At 37.8% G+C, this 25,380-nt stretch overlaps 1 protein-coding gene and 1 non-coding gene across 3 annotated transcripts; one reads left to right on the top strand and one right to left on the bottom strand.

The window, feature by feature from the left end:
- Positions 1-7,383: 7,383 nt before the first annotated feature.
- On the bottom strand, positions 7,384-25,091 carry LOC118414568 (armadillo-like helical domain-containing protein 3). Of its 2 annotated transcripts, XM_035818690.1 has the most exons (27): positions 24,937-25,091; positions 23,991-24,168; positions 23,188-23,244; positions 22,983-23,048; positions 22,429-22,509; positions 22,022-22,129; positions 21,488-21,580; positions 21,082-21,156; positions 20,883-20,969; positions 19,780-19,836; positions 17,890-17,994; positions 17,142-17,191; positions 16,666-16,741; positions 16,142-16,211; positions 15,481-15,528; positions 14,929-15,027; positions 14,273-14,331; positions 13,889-13,954; positions 13,311-13,377; positions 12,940-13,000; positions 12,465-12,553; positions 11,938-12,020; positions 11,338-11,464; positions 10,856-10,931; positions 10,282-10,360; positions 9,642-9,758; positions 7,384-9,005 (listed from the first exon to the last, which is right to left on the bottom strand). In XM_035818690.1, the coding sequence occupies exons 2-27, from the start codon at positions 24,111-24,113 to the stop codon at positions 8,913-8,915; spliced, it is 2,112 nt and encodes a 703-aa protein (XP_035674583.1). In that variant the 5' UTR covers positions 24,114-24,168; positions 24,937-25,091; the 3' UTR covers positions 7,384-8,912. The 2 variants fall into 2 exon arrangements, with proteins under 2 accessions (XP_035674583.1, XP_035674584.1); XM_035818691.1 differs by lacking the exon at positions 15,481-15,528.
- Positions 17,466-17,567, top strand: LOC118415068. Its single transcript, XR_004831070.1, has one exon. It is a non-coding gene; the product is annotated as a small nucleolar RNA U13 (small nucleolar RNA).
- Positions 25,092-25,380: the final 289 nt, after the last annotated feature.

The following is a 25,380-nucleotide window of genomic DNA, read 5'->3' as shown; positions in this document are numbered from 1 at the left end:
AGCTGAATGAGGGAGGATCAGGAGGTGACATACAGGATATACAATGTGTGCACACAACATTCAGTCAGGGGAGGAACATCCTAAATGTTTCACACACTACCCTTCCTGTTGTATCACACATGGTTATTTCTCTCTCTCTCTCTCTTGTGACAAACTGTCTAAGGTGGGATGCTTTTTTCTATTTCAATCAGGGCATGATGTTGTTTCCTTGGGAAAGGCGCTTAACTTTCCACACTCAGGTGAAAATTGTTCATGAGTCTGTCCTCTGCCTGGGTACCATCCTCAGCAAAGTAAGTGCTAACAGTGGTTAAAGCAATGAGATTAGGCCAGCAGTTACCACGGATAATGGTACCCTGGCTAACATCTTCCAAGGGTGCCTAAGTTTTCATGCAAATAAACTACAGGACTAAGTAACATACAAATTTCACACAATACATACAATCCCTACTACCGGTACTACGTAAATATACTCCCGTCCTGTCAGATTCGAGTTAGTCTGAGAAAAACTGGTAAAATTCTAATTGAACTGATTGTCCTGTACTACAGGTTCGCCTCGATGTACGAATATAATCCATTCGACAGAAGACACACACGATATACATTTCCGCCTTTACATCATGTTCGGCAAAGGGATAACGTTAACATCCCTCTGAATATACCTCTGAAACCTTGCTACGGAAACAGCCAGGAAACTTGGCTTGCTGCCCCACACAGTGTGCCTCAAGGCACGAAAGGATCCAAACAACTATTACAACAACAACTCTGGTTACAGGAATGTCCATGTCACCTGTCTGTGTGTATCCAAGGGTGAGGTCGTAGGGGGACACACCCAAACCCCTGGTGTTGTGTACAAGTGTACAAGGAATACTGGCCTACTACCTCATCTCAACGCTACATAATTTTGCAAGGAAAGTCGTGTCTAGACCTCGACTACACTTGTACATGGGGGTGGGATCTGTACAGGAAGTGACTCTATAGTGTAGGTATTGGCTGTGGTTTGCGTGTGTGAAAATATGTGAGTGGGGGAGGAGAGGGGAGGGGGGCAAGATGTGAGAGCTGAATCTTGCGGATGCACTTTGCCCTGTAGTTACACCCTGCTAATTTATCCCGTTATAAAAATGACACACATGTCCATCTTTAGTACATCTATCATGCCTACAGGATGTAGGATAGGATGGTTCAAGTGTGTGTGTAACGTATATTAGACATAAGGACGTTATGTAAGGTGATGCCACGGTTCAAGTTCGAACAAATCGATGGATTATTTTGAAATCAGCGCTGTTTGCGGTTCGATATTATGGCTTCCGCAAAGGTCAAAACTGTCCACTCAAACGTCATCAGCGCACCTCACGTACCTGGTGTAATGGCTCCCCCGGCGCTCTTTTGCTCCCTCGTCGTTGTTTTACGTACTTCCGGACACCCAAAATGTTGTAAATGTAAACAGAGCGGCCAAACCTGTGCGGCGGAATGACCAGAACTGGACCGTGTCTCGAGTTTCCGACAGTCAATCCAAGATGGCGACTTCCTTACACCGCATCAAAATGCGAAATTTTTTTTCCATAGCCAAATTTTCAAAACCGGAGATTTGAGTCATGATACAAACTAATACTGTTCCATCACCCTTTAATAAGAATCAATTAATTTTAATATATCATCAACATTGATTATTTCGCCTCAGATTTCAGTTTTGAATGTAATGTGGGAGTTAGCCTTAGGTGCGGCTGCATGCTGTTAAAGTTGGGCGGAGCCACCACTATACCCTGGCGGTGACATCAGTCCTGATTGGTCATCACATAATTTCTTTCACGAATCATATTTCATATTCCCTCCCTTGTAAATGCTATGAAAAAGCCTTCGAATAGCTTTTTTTTCAGCATCCCAAAGGTTTTATTTTCGGCAGTACTTGTGTATGTATTTGCAAGGTGGTTATTTTGTGCCTGCATGCTCAAGAAGACATGCACGGATTGTCAAATGATAACGTTTAACAGCTAACGTTACATATATATGTAACTTATGAGTGACTAACAAAGGTATAGGAGCATTCATAATAATAGATAGCAATGTGCACATAAGAGCCCTAATGGCATATACTGCTTTTTTTTTTTTTTTTTTTTAAATCATTCTTTTTATTGTTTTCTTCAAACAAAAATGAAAACAAATGGAGCATGGCATATAAAACAAGTTAACTGAAAGCACATGCGTAACAACAAAAACTAAATAAAACCAGTGAACAATGTAGATAATATAACAAAGTATTGTCAAGAAAGCAATGCAACCCCAATTGCACACAATTTCTTCATGCAGATAACGAAAGTAAACCCACAAGTTTTCCCCATTTTCCCATGTGTTTTTTTGTTTTGCCCGTACGGTTAGAGATGATTGATTCTAACTTAAAGTAATATGTAATATAAGAACTAAATGATTTTATATTAATACACCAGTGTCGGTTTCTAAAGATAAACTGTTTTCCCAAGAGAAAAATAAGGTTGGACAGAGCTGGACACCGATCACTCAAATCCCCCAAAATAACATTACAAAGACTAACATGTAAATGATCACCAGTATGGCTGAAGTACCATTCTTCCACCTGTTGCCAAAAAAGTGCTGCAAACCTACAGTCCCAAAATAAATGGATGGAGGATTCTTCCTCTTCTTTACATAAGCTACATAAAGGGGACTCTATTAACCCCCACCTGTGTAATACTTGATTTGTTGTTAAATATTTAAATAATAATTTGTACTGGAACATACGCATGTGGGAGTCAATAGAGATTTTATATGTCAAACTATATACTTTTTTCCACATAACTGGAATATTGAAATAATCTTCCCAATAGTATTGCACTCTGTCTGAAGAACCCCATAGCCTGGCCTCATGCATAAAAAAGGAATAAAGATTTTTGTTAATATTCGATTGGTGAAGCCAGCCTATGCCTCTACAGACGGGGATACAAACACTTAAATTTGGTGACACCTGCTTCAGAAGATTTTTCCAGGGTAAGGGAATGGCAGAAATAATTTGATTATAAACAAACTCCGAACAGGTGTCACCAAATTTCAAAACATAATTTTGAAAGGATAAAAAATTATTTGCTGTGTCAAGAATGTCATTTACGAAAAGGACCCCCCTATTATAGAAAGACATTGAAAATAATGGTTTTCCACCAATACATATTTGGGAATTTAGACAAAGTAGTTGCTGCTTCACTTCAAGGGCATTCTCAGGGGGACGTAGTTGGAACTTCAGCCATGCTTGGAGGACTTGTCTATAAAATACACTGATTGGAGCTTTCTCTTTTACCAACGTTTCAAAATCGCTGGGTGTAAGCTGGCAAAATGGAAACGTATTCGTAGTAAATAAAGGACTAGAAGAAAACAACAATTTTGAACAAAACCACTTTTCATTATGATATATCTTGGGCATCCAAGACGCCTTCATTGTCAGATCAACAGCCCGCAAGTTTCTGAGTTTAAGGCCCCCCTGTTCATAAAGATTATATAATGTTTTCCTTTTTACTCGTTCTGGCCCCCCTCCCCACAAAAACTGAAATATTTTTTTCTCGTATCTGTCGAAAAAGGCAGGAGGTGGGGACGGAAGAGACTGAAATAGAAATATAAATTGTGACACTACTAACGAGTTAATAAGGGTAATCTTCCCTAACAGAGAAAGAAATTTCCCTTTCCAGGGATTTAAAATTTTATCTATTTTTCTCTCTTTTCTGTCAAAGTTAATATTTACAATATCCGATAATTTTTTTGGGATATGAATCCCTAAAATATCTACGGGGCCGTCGGTCCATAGTAAGGGTAAAGAACTCGGTAAAAAAAAGTTGCTGTCTGTTAAGGAACCTATACGAATTATCATACATTTATCAAAGTTGGGCATTAAACCTGACAACAGTGCAAAATCTTCTAAGTCTTTCACTAGTGCATACAGCGGGTCAAGCTTTGGGACAAGGGGGAAATTCGAGTCATCGGCAAATTGTAAAATTTTAGTTTCAAGACCATATGTTCTTAGACCCTTAATTTCCATGTTATTTTTAACTTTAATGGCAAGTAATTCTACAGCTAACACAAACAGATAAGGGGAGATGGGGCATCCTTGCCGGACTCCACGGTTCAGGGGGAAAGCACTAGAAATATGGCCGTTATTAATAATTTGACTGAAAGTATCGTTATATAAAAGTTTTATCCATGCAATAAAATTGTCGCCGAAACCAAAATACTCCAAAACCCTAATAATAAAATCTTGTCTTATAGTATCAAATGCTTTTTCAAAATCAGCACTAAATATTAATCCCGGAATTTCATTTTTGTCGTAATATTCTATGATTTCTAATAGTCTCCGTATAGTATCACTAATACATCGCCCTTTCATAAAACCAGTCTGATCAAAAGAAACGAGATCTGAGATAACATTTTTAATGCGAAGGGCCATGCATTTGGATAGTATACGGGTATCACAATTCAATAAAGTTATCGGTCGCCAATTTGTAATGAATGAGGGGTCCTTATCCTTCCCTGTGGAGTCCTGCTTAAGGAGTAAAGTAATTAGACCTATTTTTTGGCTATCAGACAAATGTCCCACCCGAAATGAATAATTGAAAGAAGCCAACAGTGGTTGCTTCAAACAATGAAAAAAAATCTTATAAAATTCAACGGGAAGGCCGTCCAGACCGGGTGACCTTCCTGAGGAGAAGGACTCAATTGCTTTTTGTAATTCAAATTCTGAAATAGGTTTTTCGCAGGTGTCACACTGGCCGGGGGACAAATTTACTGGGGGCGGTTCAGGAAAGAAAGGTCTAAAAACATCACTATTTAACGACATAGGGGGCTCTTTAAATGAGTAAAGATCGGCATAAAATCTTGTTTGGTGTACTAAGACATCCTCAGGATCGAGGGCTACAGAACCATCTGACTTAACAAATTTTGTCATATTCTTTCTTACCCTCCCTCTACTGTTAAGAGTCATAAAGAATTTTGTGCATTTTTCCCCTTGTTCCATCCACCTGGCACGTCTGCTCATAATTAGGTTATTAGATTTCGTTTGGTAAAATAATTCCAATTCCTGTTTTTTACACTGTAGCTTGTCAAAGATTTCATTATCGGGAAATATGTCTAATGCTTCTTGCAGGCTGTTGATCTCACACGAGAGAGAAACCTCAGTATTCCGACTTTGTTTAGATTTCCAAGATGAGAACTTAATTATGTGGCCGCGAACGGCACACTTGAACGCTTCCCACACAATATGTGGGTTTGCCGAATTACGATTAAATAGGAAAAACTCAGTGATAAAGTTTGAAGTTTCTCTAACAAAAACTGGGTCATTGAGAATCTCTTGGTTAAGTCTCCAATAACCGGGACCTCGGGGTGTATCAGACGTGGTCAAGGAAAGGCCAATTAAGAAATGATCCGATCTCAAACTGTCTTCTATACAAATTTTTTCTACAAAAGGGATTAACGAGAATGATGTCAAAAAATAATCTATTCGACTAGCCTGAAGTCGGCGTCTCCATGTGTAACGTACGGCTGTTGGGTGTTTATATCGATAAGCATCAATTAAATCTAGATTAGCACAAAGAGAGTTAATGGCCAAAAGGCTTTTTGGATGGTAATTGGAGACTTGGTGCCCAGCTCTGTCCATTTTAACATCCAATACAGTGTTAAAATCCCCTACAATGACACTATATAAACCAGATGTTGTAAAGGCTTGTACATTATTTTCAATATCAACAAAGAAAGATGGATCATCCGTGTTTGGGGCGTAGATATTTACTAAACAAAACCGAAAGGAATCAATTGTAACATCTAATATAATCCATCGCCCTGAGTCATCTCTCAGTGTCTGATGGACAGTATAAAGAACATTTTCCTGAAATAAAACCATCAAACCTCTGCTGTTACTAGAACCGTGATTAAATAAAATCGGGCCCCCCCATTCTGACCTCCATCTTTCTTCATTCACAGGGGTAGAGTGAGTCTCCTGTATGCAATATATTTTGTAACTTTTATCTTTTAACCATGTAAATATTTGATTTCGCTTTCTATGATCGCCCATTCCATTGCAGTTGTAACTGCAAATACTAAGCTTTGGTAACACCATGGGGACCGAGCAAAGAACGAGAAGTAAGAAAATACTCTGGGCGATCACAGAAGGCGAAGCACAAGTAATAAGGTAAGATTAAAGCAAAAAGAAAAATATGTCTATGAAGGCGGCAATTGGGGTTGCATAAACGAAAATGAATCGTACTAAACGAATCAACATATGATCTAAAACATGTACAGACATACAGCACTATGCCATGCAAACATAATAGAAATAATATACAACACAACATCAAGTAAGGTAAAGCATACGGCAACTTAACGTCAACAAAACACAAAGTAAGTTGATAAAGGTTGGTGGCTCATTCGCTCAATCCATCATTATTGTCATTCTCGTATACCCCACAAAAATACTTAGCCAAATTAACAAACGAAATGGTACAGTTCATCACTCCTATTAAACAAAAACAGAACTATAAATAGATGAAACAGAAATATAACAATTGGTCCAACTCAAAAAACTAAGAGTAAGTCATTAGCAAACCAGATTAAAGATTGGTCCAGTTCAGAACATAAAGAATAACCATACATAAAATGGTCAGAAATCAAACAAATTGTTGCTCGCAGCTGTCAAGAAATTCTCTTCGGACACGTGTTCAAAGAACAACCGCATTTTAATGTAAATTCCACAAGCACCTGCCAGCTGCCCACATGGAACAGCAAGTATCATAACAAAATGCATGTATGTGGCTTTTCCCCACTGTACACTGTACCACCACTATACCCTGGCGGTGACATCAGTCCTGATTGGTCATCACATAATTTCTTTCACGAATCATATTTCATATTCCCTCCCTTGTAAATGCTATGAAAAAGCCTTCGAATAGCTTTTTTTTCAGCATCCCAAAGGTTTTATTTTCGGCAGTACTTGTGTATGTATTTGCAAGGTGGTTATTTTGTGCCTGCATGCTCAAGAAGACATGCACGGATTGTCAAATGATAACGTTTAACAGCTAACGTTACATATATATGTAACTTATGAGTGACTAACAAAGGTATAGGAGCATTCATAATAATAGATAGCAATGTGCACATAAGAGCCCTAATGGCATATACTGCTTTGTGATTCTTGTCAGGGTACTTTACGATGCTTACATACATAATTTGTATTTGCAAATTCATTACCCAGTTTATCCCCAATAAAACCACTTTGGAGACTGTATATGTTGGGCCTCTGTTGGGGGTTTCCAGCCCATTCAAGCCCTTCAAGAAATCTTAACTCTCTTGGAAAAATCTGTTAGGCATGTATATTTGCTGAGGATCCAACACATTCCCAAATAAAAGAAACAATCATTTATTTTCCAAGTACGTATCATACATTTATAGCAGTTAAGTATGGTGTCAATCAATGGTGACAGACAAATTCTCTTACATTACCTTAAATCAAGAGGTTTTGCTGTAAACTATGTCAATCTTCAAACATGTTTCTGGTCAAAGCAGAATTTTAAAAGAGCATGCATGTACCTCATATACAGGAAATACATGTTCAAACAAATTGATCACCACAATTGTATTCAGCACATTTATTACAATATTTATAAACAACAAGAGTTTTAACAAGGAGTTAGATGTAATGTGTACAGTATTTTTTCTACCTTCCATCATCAATAACCACAAATCTTTTTATTCAATTAATACCTGTAAATATTGGGTTTCTATGGCATTCTATTCAAATCAATCAAAGCTACATATTGGAAGAGATGTTGAATTTAGTAAGGTCCATGCATTGCACAAAATATTCCACTGTTGCTCATGATACTGGTCACTCTTACTGGCCATGATATGCACATTATAGTAACAAAACACAAAATAAAGTACTGGTAATGTCCAGACAATACTCGAGTCAAGAAAAATTCTTGAAGAATCCATTCTGTTTGTGACATAGGTTTATATTCAGCTACTTTTTACCATTGCCATGGCAACAGAGTGAAGATATGATAGAGGTCCATCAAATCTTTTACTTTTACCACAACCAAGGACAAAAAAACAAGTCAGCAAGCTAAAAGTTAAGTGCATATTTCTTTTCCTGGCGTTTTACACTTATACTATCCTTATGCTGAGTTAGTTGCACATACGACAGCTAGTAGTAATCACTACAGAGGAGTTGCATTGGATTTGTTAGATCATAATTCAAGAAGGAAATGAAAGAAAACAATAAAATCTTAAGCTATGTGCTCATGACACCATCAATAATGAATTTACATGTACTATGTAGTTTTAACACATGTAGGGATACCAGTGCCATACTGGGGTATCAATATGTATAAGTATCCAAGTATCCAATATGAAGTCTAATATTATAAATTTTGCATAGTAGCAAAACAATATTTCTTCATTTAGGTAAAACCAATCAAGAAACAAAACATGCAATTTCATCTATCTTGGCCTTCAATCCATGAGAGAGTTGTATCTTCATTACATGTGCTTAAATCCCTTCATGCTTGGGATTTACATATTGTGTAAGTTCAGAAGAAATGCACAAAGGGCTGCAAATATTATACACAAATTGCATACAGGTGACCTTTTTTTGGATTAGATAGAATATCAGTTATCCCACTACTGAAAAGCATGAAGTATAATATGACTAAAGCGAGGAGAAAATCTTCAACGGTTACATCTTATCACATTTCTTGAAATTGCCAAATTGCCATAAAAGCCACCTATAAACCATTTATGACTGGTGGAATAAATGTGCAGTCTCAGCTTTGAAATTTTTAGTAATAGTAACTAATACTAAATGTTTTGTAATTTTGGCTGCAACAATGATACTCATTGCCGGAACAGAACCATTGAACTTAACTATTAAATCAGTGTATGTGTGAGAACTCCTGCAGTACAGTCTCCTGCTGCAAGGTGGCGACACTGATTGACTTTCTGAAGTCGGAGATGATCGATCGAACCTGCAGTGATAGGAAAACAACTTGTTTGTAAACAGAAGCAGAACAAACAAGAAGAATTTTGTTATGGTTTTCCGGAACGGTATGGCAAATGGTGGATAATCACACACGGAGCTGGGTTGCTCTACCAAAGTACCCAGAAGCAGACTTGAACACTTCATCCAATTCATATCCAAGACAGTGTTATCAAATCATCTGCAATTCTTCAACTTTCATTGTCAGTTAGGCCATTGTGGAGGACATACACACATGCATCCATAGTCAGTGTACAAGAAAAAGAAACAGCTACTACGGTAGAAGCCAGTTAATTGCACAACGGATTAACGCACACTTCTGTTAACTGCACGAAATCCCAAAATCCAAAACTGGTGCAGTCCAGCTGGATAACTTCGCATTATTGCAACATCCGGATAATTGCACGAAATTCACTGGTAAATAGGCAGTGCAATTAAGCAGCTTCTACTGTATCACTAACAGAGAGACTAACATGTACACATGAAGTAGACCTTAAAATCTAGGCATCTTTTTTCATTGCCTAATAAATCAATGGAAGCATCTTCTTTTTGTACACTCAGATCAGATTTTGGACAGGTGGAGGATTGCCATTCACAAAATTAAGTTCAACTTTATTTCACTCACCAACTGTGTGAAGAAGGCAGACTCCTTAGGTTTCTCTGCATATCTCTCATACTGGTCCAGACTTTCCTGCAGTTTCAGGGTCAACGTGTCGTAGTTACTCCGCACAACCTCCAGAACCTGCAAAGAACGTGTAAGTTTGATCAACACTGTTGCAGAACAATAATTAGGGCAGTGAAAATGCAACATCATTGTATCATTGTGTGAAAAGCTGCTGGCTTGTGTAGCATGTGTGCCAAAAAGCAATTACTCATGACAAGCAACTGGATATGGTTTTGGAAACAGTCAGACGTTTAAAATAGCATCAACTGTCTTTTGTCAGTGACACTTAAGAGATCTGGTAGAAACTAGTTTGTATACCCAACTATGAATTGAAATGCAATAGAGCTGTACCATGCATCTATTGATGCCACCAAAACATAAGGGCAATATGGTAAGAGATAGAAATTCGTATGAATAGATGATGCAAATGTGCTAAAATGTGTTTGTAAATGTCAAAACCTTTTCTTATCCTTGGCCACCAGTATTCTTCCTTTACTGCTTAACCCCATTACCGATAAAAATGGCTACCTTATTAGCAGGCCAAAGGCTAGATAATTCATATCAATTCATGCAAGATGAAAAGTGAAAAGTTGCTCCTTACTTGATCTTCTGTCAGGGAGGACAGATGATTTGCTGCTGACCAAGAGTCAATCTTGGGTGTAAAATGGTTTACTATTGCTCTGGAAATAGAGAAAAAAAGAGGAGATTAAACAAACAGATCAAATGGTTCAAAATCTAATCCTACCAATGATTGTAGAGAATATTTTTCAATACAAGTAGATCTGTTAGTACATGTAGATCACTAAGTAGTTTTTCAATTTTACTTGTCATTTTTCAATTTCTTGCTATTGGATCTACCAACACGGTAACTTAGGAACTTCCAAGATACATGTGGCTAGTCGACTCGAAGAGGTGTGTGTTCAACCCCCATAACCTTTCCCAAATGCCGAGTGCTAAGCAGAGAAAGCAATATGTAAAGTCTTTGGTATGACCCTGCAAGGTTTTGAACTGAAGAACTCCAAAATTCAAAGCAAACACACTAGGCTATGGCACCAATCTTCCCACGGAAATCAAAGTTTGAAGAAAATGATGTTAACTATAAAAATACAGTTACCTTTTGTCTTGTAATACTTAGGGATGTATTCGTGCACATAAGAAATGAAAGACCAACATACCTAATGTTGACAAGTGCATTGGTCAGTCTTGTAGCCGAGTCTTTGTGTTCCCCATGGTTAGTAGCGTGTCTCAGTGCTGGGTGAAACATACATGGTTTGTTCAACATGTTAGTCATAGCTAACAACACTGTAAATCATTAAATATTGGCTTGACCTTTAATGTTAAGTTTTTAATGAGGCTTTTGCAACCTAACCAAGAACACATCATATGGTAACTATATGCCATCTTGCATTGAATAGCCTCCTTTCCGTTTCTACTGCAAAACTAAGTCCCTGTAAATCAATTTACAGTTTCTGCAACCGGTAAAAATGTCTTTTCTTTGTGTGTGCAATTTTGGAGGCTAAAAATTTTTTGCGAAGAAGTATGAATCAACGTTTACAATTGGATCTAATAAAGAATGATTGTGAGGTGCATCTTCATGACACAAAAACCACACTTGGTTTCATCTGACAACACCAAGATAAACACACATGTAGCTCACCCATGGAGTAGAGGTTGTCAAAGACAGTGTGCATGCGGATGACTTCATAGTACAGCTCGTCATAGCTGGTGGGGGAGGGCAGGAACGTATCCCCATAGGTGATGAACAGGTTGAACAGATTCACTACCTGTGGAGAAGGCATGGGTTCATCATTCATGTTTTATACAATAGATTAGAGGAGTACCTGGCACATTTTGTACCATCTAAATTGCATGATCATCTGTCGTAAAATAGAATGGGCAGTGTATTTTCCTGAATGTGTAATATATCAATCACTAGCTAAGGCTTGCAATGCATACACTCATAGATATGCACATATACAAAATGCATTACACAAACATGCATGCATACATACATACATACTTACACATGTACATATGTATGAGTATGTACATACATACGTACAAGCATAATCCATTATGGATAACAAGATTCTTTAGGAACTATATTACACAACGTCATGTACAATCAACAACCAACATTCCTTTCAATACTGACTGGTTCTACAATAATCATGTTATACGAAAAAGTACATGCCAGGTTTTTCTACAATTGTACAATTACAACATAAGTGTAAATAACTCCCATCAGTCTGTGTACCTTTATGGCTAGGTAGAAGATGTTATGTCTGCTGGCCAGGTGAGCCTCCTGGGCGATCATGAACTTCACCAAATTGATAAGTGCTGGAAAAAAGTCAAGAAACTGTAATTTTGAATGCTAGCGGCGAGCATGATACATTTGGCAAATGAACACACACTTATGACAAAATTATTCCAAAGGATGGACTTAGTTCTAAGGATTTTATAGTTTCTTGAACTACCTGAGATGACACGTAGCTGTATATGAATGGTAATATCAAGACCATCTCCATCTTGAAAATTTCTTTTGTCCCACTCATTGTTCGGGAGCTAATGTGGTTAATTCTTGTTGTCAAATCTGTCACTTTAAGCTTAAGAAAAAAATTTTCATCAGTATCAAACCTTCATGTCATGAAGTTCCGAAGTTGTGGATGAATGGATTAAAATTTTTCTGTCCCAACAAATAAATTTTCCGTCTTAAGACTGTAGGACAGATGCTGGAGACAACCCTGATTATGATATAGATTAAAAAATGAGAAATCCACACACCTGTCCACAGATCTTTCCATGTATACTGTAACCTCACCCTGCACTTCTTCTGGTAACACAGCAGTCTATGGACAATCCCAAGGCACCTCCTACACAGGAATAAGAAAACTACATTTTTTTCACAGAAATCATAACACCATATACTTATCTTTTCTTCCCCCTTGTTAGTCATTTTATATCGAAGGTGACTTGTCATGTGTATTCGTCAGAGGGTGAGCCCTAATGTGGCTTCCAAGTCCAAAGCTACATGCACACAGCCATCCCCACTCTACATGTTAAGTACAATAAACAGTGGACTACAGCTAAAAGTATTGTCCTAAGGACTGCGGCCCTTTCCAGTGCAACAACAGCTGCGATTCAAACTACCAACATCTTGGTTCACAGGCAGAGTATTACATCATACAAAAGCTACCCAATTTTCAGAGTTGTTGCCCTTTGTTTTAAAACATATAGTGCATAACATGAAGGTACTTACATGTACAGTTCCATAGGGAAGTCCTTCATCATGTGGGTCACTATAAATTCAACTGTCAAGTCTGGAGAGAAAAAAAGTGTTACATGTTATATGTTAGATGCTAAATGTTGGGAAAAATACAACACATTAAAGTTGGCTGCTCTGTTATCTCAGCTGTTTGGACATGTGAGTGTATATATAGCCAGCAATTAACCAACAATGCTTTGCTAAGCTAGATTGAAGTGAGAATCATGTGATAGTCATATACTATGATACCATTTATATACGGTTTGATGATTTTTCAGAGACTATGTTTTAGTGCACATTACAGTATACAATTGTGTATGGCACTCATCATAAAACTAATCCCTGTAGTACTTTGTCATACTTACCTAACCATGCACACGCCAGAGGCCTTGAAGAGGTGTTTGGTACAGCAATCTTTCTGTGTCTCATAGGCTAGGGGGAGGGGCGATAGAATGATGTACATGTATGAGTCAAAATTTCATGATCATTCATACCTTTACTGTTTTTCTTACTAATGGATTTTCAAATAACGTCTCAAAGTCTCATTTCTAGTGCCCTGAAATAAGTTATTTTGCTTTGCTAATGGAATGTTATTTCATCATTTAAGAAGAGACCAAACAATTTGTAAATGAAATCCAATGGGAATGTATTTTGAAGTTAGGTTCCTTTTAACCTATAATGTAAGGTATATTTTTAACAGAACTCCTGTTGGGGTGGCATCTGGCAGGTTTTTAAACCTATTTAGAAAGCACAACTATAAACAAACAAACAATTCAATACAATAGATGACCCATTCCATGTGCTTCACGTAACTTCATAAAATGGTGAAACAGCAGTATTGATAGTTATGCAAATCAAGTTAACACAATGATGATGATGATTAACACAATACAAAATATTACTGCAATCATTCCAACTTTAAAAAATTTTAAATAACGCTTACCATTCTATACAGATGCACAACAAAGTTCATATTGGCATCATGTAGAAATGAATTTGCATATTGATCCTGGAAGGAAATGATGGACATGTTAATGTTTGCTCTATGACATTCACACAAAAACAAAAATAGTATCTGCTATATTAACAATTATATAGCCAAGAAGTTGTAGAATTACTTATTTGTAACTGTTGTAGGATGTTGTCAAAGTCATTGATAAAGCTGAGGGAGCTTTGAAACTGGTTAAAGTACAATAAATCTAATAATTTAACTGCACCCAACAATCTACCCCCAGTACATAACTTGCCAGGTATCATCCTACAGTTCCATTCTGGGGCTCCTTTTACAGTTCTATAGTATAAATGTACACAAGTAGCAGACCCTTACCTCAGCTATACATGTAAGAATGACCAGACAGAGCTTAAAACTGCATAGTCTTTGTTCATCTGGAGATAAGAAGAAAAATACAGAATGTCATTCTAATTTAAAGCTGAAACATGCTAAAAGAACAGCTTCTGCATTGCCAAGATCTTGGAGATTAGAAATGTCTTACAATCTTATAATATAAGGCAGCAGGAATAACTGGGCCAATAAAATCTGGGTGTGTTAAGCATGGTTTTACATACACCATCTAAACTAGCTTCAGCCAGCGCTAGTGAAATATGTGGGGCTTGAAACCATGACACGTATGTACGGTAGTACAAAGGTACTGTAATTGCTTATTTTTTCAATGTACTGTTATGTTCACGGTTTTCACTGTGACGACTGTAACATGAACTTATCAGTACTGATAACTAATAATTCACAGACTTTTTTAATGTGCACTTGCCGCGACAGTGAACATTTAGTTCCGAGAACAAGTTACATTTTCTCAGACCGTGAAAGTTTGGTGCCGAGAAGACGAAGTGAATTACAGTACATGTATGAATCTGGAACTTACACTCTTGACTTCATCCAGCTTTCACCAACAACAGAACATTCAAGAAGCTATATGAAGAAAGCAAGAAAAATTGTGCAAATGAAAAATGGAGATGGTGTCTCACCTTTGATATCTTGCATAACAATAGAGCAGTACTGGAGGAAAGTGACCATGTGGTTGGTGGTCTGGCTGGAGTCCGGAGGAGGGGTGGACGGTAGTGGACCTGGACAGGGACGGAAGTTTTACACTCTTGTATTGAAGATATGCTTCTGTTTTTGGCTAGGAAGCAGGAATCTACACGACTCCCCTTTCAGTGACTGAAAGTATCTTGATCCAGTTTTGCTTTACGTCCACAGGTTGTGACAGAGAAGACAGACATAGTATTTACAGGTTTAGAGAAATGGGGAAATTCCCCTAGGTCATTTTCACAAGCACAATGAACAGTGGACAGTCTAACAATAAGGACTGCAACTCCTTTCAAAAGTATGCATGCTGTATGCCAGGATTTGAACTTGCAGCTTCTTGATCCAGAGGCTGGGCTACTATCACATGTAACTTGACCATCATATTGCCTCATACAACACTTGCAAACGTATGAGTATGAGATGACAAGTTAGCATTGTTACACATGACATGAGACAAAAACGAGTGCATGAAGCAAAACATGAAGAGCTACCTTGCACCGCCTCACCACCTTGCTGGTCAGCCTGTGGCCCCAGCTCATCTACATGTAGAAATGGCAAGATACATGTAGGGCAAAGTTCAAGGGCAACAGGACACATTCACATGGCAGATGTTCAAGCTAGAGAGAAGGAAATTGTTCTTAAACCTACATGTAGCATCACACAGTAGGAAAATAGCTTGCTTGTAAAGTCTGAGCACTCTAAAAGGACATGTCAGGTAATACAGCTGGCATTGTCTCCATCACTGAGCAAATTTTAGAGACTGTCCTAAGTTTGCATGTCACAGAGCCTATTTAATTAGCCAGGTTACCATCCTACTGCCACCAGGGCTCCTTACATGTAAACTTGCTGTCCTGAAAAAATTCCTTGGTAGTAATTAGATGGCATCGAGGCTAATGTGACAGGGAAGATTTTCAGGGGAAACATACAATGTATGTTAGACTCTCTGGCAACTTTGAAATGCAGTGACCTTCTGGCGATCAACAAATTTGGGTGAATATAGTTGACAGTGTAATGATGGCTTTAGGATGCAGCCAAGGGTAGATTTAGAGGTGGGCTTATGGCTAGCAAAACAAGCACATATCCAGAATGTAATGTACATGTATAATCAACACTCCAGGTGATCTTGTCAGATATGTGTCATGTTGGAGGTACCTTCTCTAGTTCCCTCCACGGCTCGAGTTGTTGTCGGAGAGGACGGTCCAGAGGATGTCTCCGTATGACTCTGCAGAAAAACACAATAGAACAGTCCAATCAACTGCGTAGTAGTATATATAATTGTTGTGCTAACCTTACAGTGGATGTGGTACTTAGGGCAGCAAGTCCCTTGCTGTTTCTGTGTAGCAGGGTAACATTGCTAACCAATCCCCTTTGATGTGTGGAGATTTATTTTTGCACAATAAGAAATAAATGGAGCATTTGAGGTGGTTTTACAATCGCAATAGTGGCATTGTCCTATAGCAGTAGTGTCCAGTATTTGATCATACTGCTGCTGAGGTCCCTGACACAGGGGTAGCCAGCAGTCAGCTAGTTTACTAATACTGTACAGTAATGAAAACACCAGTGCCATGATGGACAGCCAGTTGAAAATGACCTACCAGTGACAAGGTATGTGCCTGACCACCATGAATATTTTTGCATTTATAGTATCAGAGATTTCTAGATTGAAGCTTCCTTACCGTTGTGAGAACGGTGATGAAATTCCTGTTGAGGTGAACCGCTTCATACAGAGCAAGGAGAATGGAGTCATTTGTTCTGAAGGGGAGAAAACATTGTAGAGTTTGAGTTGGATACTTTAGTGTTTAAGCCCTGAGCATACAAACACATTATGTACTCTACCTTCTCTACCACAGAGTTTTATTCAATACAAATTAAAGTAGACCTATGAAAATGTTAAAGTAACATAATGAAGAATATGTGATGTTGATGCTATAATACTGTCTTCTGGCTATTATTGTGGTTTCAACAGTTGTTAAAACAAAGGAACATAGTCAATACATTGCAGGTGATCTGATTCTAGCAGCAAGTAGCGCCACCATGCAGATGACATTGGTATTGCACAGAAGACCGAAATGCAAATAAACAAGCGAAAAATACACTTTGAAGTAGAAATGATGACACGTTGAACATCAAATCGTTACTAACATGTACTTACCTAACTTTTGCACTGACACTGTCTGAATCCCCAACAAAGATATTGCCAACCTATGGAGCCAGGTGTAGGTTGATTAATTATTCATGATATGATAATGAGCTTCTTGAAATCTTACAAAAACCTGTAAAACTCCTTACGAAAAGCAACAAAATGTGCAGGTACCCCAATAAAACCTTTAAAGGAATATATTTGACACAAATATGCCACAATTATACATCCTGGACATTCTAACCAATCTAAATCAAAGAAAGACGGTTTCTAAAACACCACAAACTTAATTTTATTTCAATAATATACACATGCCCTAAACCACTTTAGTGGTTGATCCTTCTTAGGTCAATGGGTATGATGAGTGGATAGTCATGCCTGTGCGTGACAGGTGTCATCCCCCCATTGTTACGCAATCGGCACCTGAGCCTTCTGACCTTTGACCACACTCATAGAGGGATCCCCCTAAATCACCTGACATCATTTCAACACCTGGTTGATATTACTTACTGTAAATGCATTCAATTTTACAAGGATTTACAGTATTCCTGGTACAGAGGGTCTCGGGGTGTATCTTAAAAATATATTTGCAGACTAAACAAAACAAATCTTCACAGCAAAGTCAAAATGGTGGTAAACAGGCACAGGCACAGTAAAACAAACAAACAAACAAATATTTTAGTATTTACAGTATTATCTTGGTCAGGTTCTTTTCCTTCATTCCTTTACTCTAAGCGACAAGAAATCTATATAGACTCACCATACTCGTTATGGAGGATAACCACCCACTCTGTGGTTCTTCCTTCTTTTCTTTGTATTTTCTGTTGAACTCTGTCAGGGCCGATGATATCACCCATCCAAGACCCTGCAGTAACATCATATCACATCAACAGCAAGTTCTTCTTGAGATAATTCCTGAAAATGAAAGAATTTAACTTTTTTCAATCAAACACTATTACATAATTAACTATTACATGTATTAAAACTTTTTATGTAATTGTAATCAGGCACTTTCTTACCTTGAATAATAGAAAAAAGTGAATGTGAGAATGTAATTTTAAAGGTCTACTACGTAATATTTGAACAAAACAAAAAGTAGCTTTTCCTACTTTTTCTTTACATTGTTAGTTCCATCAACCCTATAGCATTGCATACCAATATTTAGGGAGAGATGCTGCGACATCATTGCACCAAATAAGCATGTATAAAAATTCAAATCTTCCAACAAACAGATGGGTTCAGGCCTGGTCACTGCCTGGCTGGTGTTCCTTATCAGCCTGGCTTCCCAGTGGGGGGCCAGTTGACAGTTTCCTTTGAGTATACTAGTAGTAGTACAGTAGGTTAGTTTTCTGTACAAGGTTTCTTGCAGTTTTGAAGGGAATATGATACTATGACCTCAGCTTGTTGATTCCCTACAAAATAGACTATATAGTTCATGATTATATGCTATTTTAGAATGATTAGATATGGGTGTTTCCAAAGAAGAAGATCTCCATTGTGTTCTTTAACTGCAGTCTACCATGCATGTGCTAACAGTTTTGGAAAATTATGAATGGTCTCGCACCACTGTACTTACATAATATTATCCCTCCACGTATCTGTGATACGGTCCCTTACAACCTTCGCGCAAACCAAAACCTTACTTCCATTGCCTGTAAAACTGAAAAGTATAAAAGATCCTTCCTACCTTCAACTGTTCACTTGTGGAATGAACTGCCTACGAATGCTAAAGCCGTCCTTTCGATCAACACTTTCAAAAAAGAGCTGGACTCACTATTCAACAAGCCGACAAAATACTCCCATTTCTCTTATGGCCAAGGTCGTTCCGCAGTTCATCTTACAAAGCTCCGTCTAAACTTCAGTCAGTTAAACTACCATCTATTTCAACACCATTGTATTGATTATCCTACATGTAAATGCGGCTATCATTGTGAAACAACCGAACATTATCTACTACACTGCACACTCTATACTAGCCAAAGAAGTTCTTTGTTATCGGCTGTCTCAAATATTATAGTAGACCTAAAGCACCTCAACAACACTACTTTATGTACTTTACTGAATACTGTTATCAGGATCAACATCTCTCTCACATCAACAGAACTGTAACATTTTTGATCTTGTCATTACCTATATCCATTGTACAGGCAGGTTCTCCTAATTGATTCAGCACCAACTTGTCTTGTTTAATATTTATTTTTCTGTTATCCATTTTGTACTTATGTATGTAATGTCGTTTACTATTCTTGTTTTATGCGTATGTTTCTTGAGTAGAAGGCTTAATATAAGCAATTTGTGCTTTCCGCCTCATACTCGCAAAATATATGTGAATAAATAAAAAAAAAAATAAAAAAAATGTGCTAACTGATTACCCCACCCCGGGGGACCTACCAGGTGGCAAGCTGTTTTACAAACAGGAGGGTCTAACCAACTTGGTCTAACTAGGGAGGTCAACAGGTTACAGTGGGCATAGAGCAGAATGTTTTGTAGGCTAATCCTTTACGTTGCAAACGTGAAAAAATGACACAAAGTGTCAAAAACTGTCAAAAAGTGGTAGTAAATCTGAAATTTCTTAGTTCTAGAATATTTCAAATTTGAGTGCAAAAAACTACGTAGTAGACCTGAAAACTTACTTCTGAAAGTTACTTACGTTTAATGCTAGTTCGTCGTCCAGAATAGACAGCTTTACAATGTATGGGTTGACTGACTGAAAGTAAGAAAGAAAGATGAGATTGTGACATTGATGTTAGAACTGCACTATAAATATCTCTGAAAGAAGTCAGCTTAAATACCTCTTTTTGTGGATATGTAGCTTCCGCTCTATTGTTCATTAGGCCATATTGATTTGATTATATGGATGACATCCGCGCTCGCACCAATTTTCGGCCATTTCCAAAAAAAAAAAGTTTTGGACCACATAGTAAATTGTGCAAAGCAGCTGTAAAATGAGCACAAATATTCCATAGATTGAAAAAAAAGTATCAGAAAATCGATAACTGATGCCATAGAATGCCAAAATAAATCTCAAAAGTCAAAGAATAAGATGTGAAAGGACAGAAAGAAAAAAAAGTAGTTTGGTAGGGGTTTGTACATGTACCAGTAAATTCAGGATAGGTCCCGTTCAGGTCGAGGATCATTTCCAGGTGGACGTGAACCTGGACCTGATTGTCTGTGGAAACTTGAGAACTGATAATACTCAAAACAATGATAATTGGTCAATTTTGCTACAAAGGAATCTCTTTGGTGGATCATTGGACCACCACTGGCATTTTAATATCCCATCTTCATGTAATAAAGGCTAACTGTCTCTGTACCTTTGCCTGTAGAAACTTGGTACAATTGACTATAAACTCTACTTGACTTCCTCTTGTTGTCTTCTTGGCCCGGGAAGACCCCAAACACCCGCCGACATAGTGTGTCCATTTTGCAATTGGCGAACCCCGTTCGTCTGATTTTTTTCAGGTCTGTTTATTTCAGATTGGTCCAAGAAGAAAAAAAATGTTTTGCACCCGTATGCTGTACTGGTCGCAACATCTAACAGTTGGTATACCACACTATGTGTTTGTAGTCCTATGTTCAACCTTCCTGGCCACATTGATTTCATACTGAAGCCAACTTTTTTTTTTGGCCAAATTTTTTTTTTTATTCGCTCGCTCGCACCAATTTTGGAGTTCCCAGAGGATGTCATCCATATAATCAAATCAACATGGCCTTACTAGGAGTAATATACAAAGTCTTATTGTTTTTCCTCACCTCATACTTTCTATAGTTGACCAGTATTGTTAGCAGCAATAGAGCATCATGTCCATGGACTTGCCTGGACATTGGGTTTGCTAATATCTGTAAAGAAATAAGCATATCAAGTATACATCTTTCTAGATACATTGTATCACTTGTACTAATACCATTTTTCACAACAGAGTGAATAAACAAGTAAATAAACAAACAGTACCTGTACAACTGACTCAAATACACTGTTGATCATGATGTACTCCAGTATGGTGTTCTGGCTCACATTATCTGTTGCCTGGGTTGGAAGAAACAAGTAGGTTTTACTATTCATGTGTACAGAATTTTTTAAAAAACATTCCTCTATGACAAGTATGGTAACAGTAAAAACAATAGATGAATTATACTGATAAATGATACAGAATATTCATTTTAAAGCATAATCATATACTATACAGTAAACAGAGAAATAGTCATTACAAAGTTAAGACAACAACATTCCAACCCTTGCAAGATGGGGAACAACGGACGATAAACTGGACAGTGAGTGAGTGAAAGAATGACAATAAATATAAAAACAAATGCCAGACTTTGTCAAGGATATTGTCCCACATACATTATATACTTACAGTGACCAGTATAAGGAGTAACTTGAGGGACAGAGTCTTCAGACCAGCAGGGTTGTCTCCAGTCAGGATAGAGTGAACACTTTCTATCAGTCTCTGCAGGGGTATAAAAATGGTAAAATAAAGCACTGAATAGCTCAATATCTGTCTTTACATATTCATCTTTATGTCATACCTGGGCTGTGATAAATATATCATATCAAACAATGTAATCCGTATAAGCTGACGTTCGTACCCACTGGAGGGCTGATACCTGGTTGAAGGGCAACATCGTGTTGTACATGTACTTAGTATTTTATTTCTGTCATACCCACCCCAGAAAACAAACATTAAGCATTGAAATTTTCAATGCAAACTGGCCCGGAAGTTGAAAAGCATCTGTTGTCTTCAGACAAGTAGATGTAAGAAGATTAATTCCAACATCCGAATATGGTATTCGAATTTTCCACAGCAGCACATGTGGCACTGTTGAAAATATAGACCGCCCAATCTATGCTGCTACAAGCATGACTTAGTCATTCTAGCATGACAACCCACCTGCATCTGAACCTCTGCAGCATCAAACCCGACTAGAATGTTGATGATGTCAAAGCCGTAGTCCCCCAGACTCTTACCATACACACCACGGATCAGCGCACACATGGTCTGAAAAACACAACAACAACAATAATGGAGGGGTTAAACTATGTGTATTGTTTATTTATTGTTTTTCATTGTTTCGAACGCTCGAAATGCCTTCAAGTTGATGGGGACTATTGTGTAATGATTAGAGCAAAATGTATTTGTGGTGGTTTTACGTTTTGATGCTGAAACAATGGGGTAGGCATGAGCAGAGGACAGAACAACAAGCAAATTTGCAGTGGTTTTAAGTTTGCGGGGAGGAGGTTACTGTAACACATTAAACCACTGCAAACATTTCAACATCTACAGTGACACATACTGACCTGTAGGGCATTGACCACCCTGATCTGGTAGTCTTCTTTCAAGGTTAAAATGCATCTGTGGCAGAGTAAGTTGATGTTGTCCTGCAATATAAAAAGATTTGATATCAATGGATATTGATATTATATACGGACAGCTCTATATGCAAAAGATTCAACTAGGATCTGTATTTTGTACAGCCCGTAAAACAATCCTAAGAATTGAAATAACATCAGCTTTAATTTGCAGGCAAGCATCACGGCAGCAGCTGGTTATATCCCATTGAAAAGTTGGTTATAAATAACGTTAAACATCTTACTCTATGTTTTGTTTAAAGATGAGCATACTCCTACTGTACAAAGTGGCAAGGAGTCCCACTCAACCATACAGAAAAACAGATCTCACTGCTCTTCATTGCTAATATCTTTAAGGAGGTCAGAAGTATTTCAGTTAATTTTTACACATTCCGGCAATTACAAATACCAATCCAAGACCCCAATGTAAACTGGGAACACTTCTATTAGAAGAAAAAGAAAACTATAAGAATAAGATAAATGACACTGTCAAATTTCCTTACCTTTAATGCCACAAGTTGCTCTGGGGTCATTTTTGAGAACGCCTTCTCTATGTATGCAACATTTGCCTGTGAGAAAAGATAGGAAAGACAATTTTTACAAACACATTTTCATTCAAATGAGATACAGGCAGGAAGACAGTGTTGTAAAAAAAAAACTTATCAGAAAATCTAGCGTTCGATTTGATTACAATTGAAAATTTCTTGCCTTCATTAAGAAAAATTCATCCCAGAAGTTAGGGTTTCCAAGAGAAGGGTCTTCTCCCTATAGAGAAGGTAAAAACAAACAAGCATGTAAATGATAACCCATGGTTAGCAAGCAAAAAGATTGAGTCAGCGGTTACTACTAAGGATGGAACCCAAGCTATATGTAAATGGTCAGATACAAGATAACTGTAAATGCAGTTACTTTTGCATGGTTTGTTTATTGGTAGGACTTGGAGGGAAAATGAGGTTTTAGCTGATTATACTATATAAGTTTATGGATGACACTATTGTATAACTGTAGTATACTGGAAATGTAGAATTACAGTGTAAAGAAGTTTCAACTAAATCAAGACTGATTTTGTGGATACAATTAGTATTCACAAGCATTACAAAAAATACAGTGTCATCGAATTAACCGCCCGGAAACGTGATACAAGTCTGTACGTTTGTGGCATTTCATCATGTAATCTTTTAGCATACTAACTCAGCGTACACTTTTAAACCTTTTTCTATTTCTACAAGAAATGGTTTCCTTGGATGTAGGAAGTATACATATTTAGCCTGCTTAAAAAAAAAAATAGTAACGCATGTGTTATATCCTTACATCTCAGTCCATCAAGTTCTTTTTCATTCTCTATGAGTGTGTTGTTCCCCGTCACACATGGGGCACATTTTATAATATAATTTTCTAATATCTCATCAATTTGGTACATCAACAGACATTTGTGCAAGTTCTTAAACCACAACCACATTTCATGTGAGAAAAATGCGCTTGTGATAAAAGAACACTAGTAAAGATCTCACCTTGAAGAAAGACTCGTAGATCTGTACCACCTTCTCCTTGAGTGGTTTCTTGGAGGAGGACCCCTTCCTCAGGAGTCCAGACTCCTTGTCCTTCTTGTCAGCTTTTTCAGGAGTTGTCGTCATCTTCAAGCCTTGCTGGTGTCCTTCCTTGTAGCAGAAGTGTTTCTAATCATTAGATCTAATGAGAGAGTCAGAGATAAAATAAACAACAACAAACAAATGGGGTAATTAGAAAACATCCCATTGGTTTCAATGTCTGCTTGGATTTGGAATTTTGGATTAATCTTTTTTGGCATATAATGCTAGTTCACCTTTATCCGTGGGGTAACCTATATACGTTCTTTTCAAAAGCAGGGTATCAGGTCAATGAAATGTGAATTCAAACTGCTATACTTATTTTGAATTTTGTATTTTGAAAATATTATAATTTGAAACAACCGTCCGTTGACTCGATATCCCTAAATGTGCTGTTTTGAAAAACAACGGATATAGGTTACCCCACGGATAAAGGTAAACTAGCGTTATCATTATGGAAAAGAGATTACAGCTAAACCATATTATTGGGGTCATCAGGGTCTGAGACTCTGACACTTACCATGACCCCAACTGACCTCTCATGTTAGAAGTGTAATTTTCATCCACCATGGCCAGGTAAACAAGATAAATTTGTAAAATTGCGCAGGAAAGGATCACACGCCACAGATATGATCTGAACTGATTTGCCATGTTTGGATGAAACTGCGAGCTCGTGAGATTGTCGGGAAACAGTCGTGCAACATCAAAGCATGTCAAATATCGAAGTACCAAAAATTTATCCTCTCCGCCCATCGTTCAATAAATTTTCGGTAAATTGCGCTACAAAACGAATTGACGCAAAAATGAATCGTGCTCCAAGTTTACAACTTAGTTACAGTCCGTCTGGCTTCAAAAACGTGATACCTCTTACCTGAAAAGTTGACAAATTCCTAAAGTTTATAGTATGGAAACAGCTCTTTTCTTCCTCGGTACGTCTGCAACATGGCCAACATGGCCAATACATGGGTGACGTCATCGGGCGAAACCATTCACAGATACAGGGGGACTGCATCGGTGACCTCAGTGGCCCTTAACCTAATGACCCCGCGCGGTGCATTGTGGCGTTTTCGCGCGAAACTTGAAATTTCATGCAAGGAGATCGTACAAAATTTTGTACTAAAGATGCGGAGAGCAGGAAGATGCGTTGTGCTCGGTTGCAGCAATTATGGCAGACGGTAACCGCAAAGGTGTGTATTTGTTCAGGTAGCTCTATACAAGTGTTATCAGCTTGCCATTTTTCTCAATAAAATGTATGCAACACGAGCGATCGCGATGATGTCACGGTGGTAGGCATCAAACATGTGTTTGGGAAAGA

Source organism: Branchiostoma floridae, chromosome 4, assembly GCF_000003815.2.
Source record: "Branchiostoma floridae strain S238N-H82 chromosome 4, Bfl_VNyyK, whole genome shotgun sequence".
In the NCBI taxonomy this organism is placed as follows: domain Eukaryota; kingdom Metazoa; phylum Chordata; class Leptocardii; order Amphioxiformes; family Branchiostomatidae; genus Branchiostoma; species Branchiostoma floridae.
Note: the sequence above shows the minus strand (reverse complement) of the source record. Positions and strands in the feature narration are given on the sequence as shown.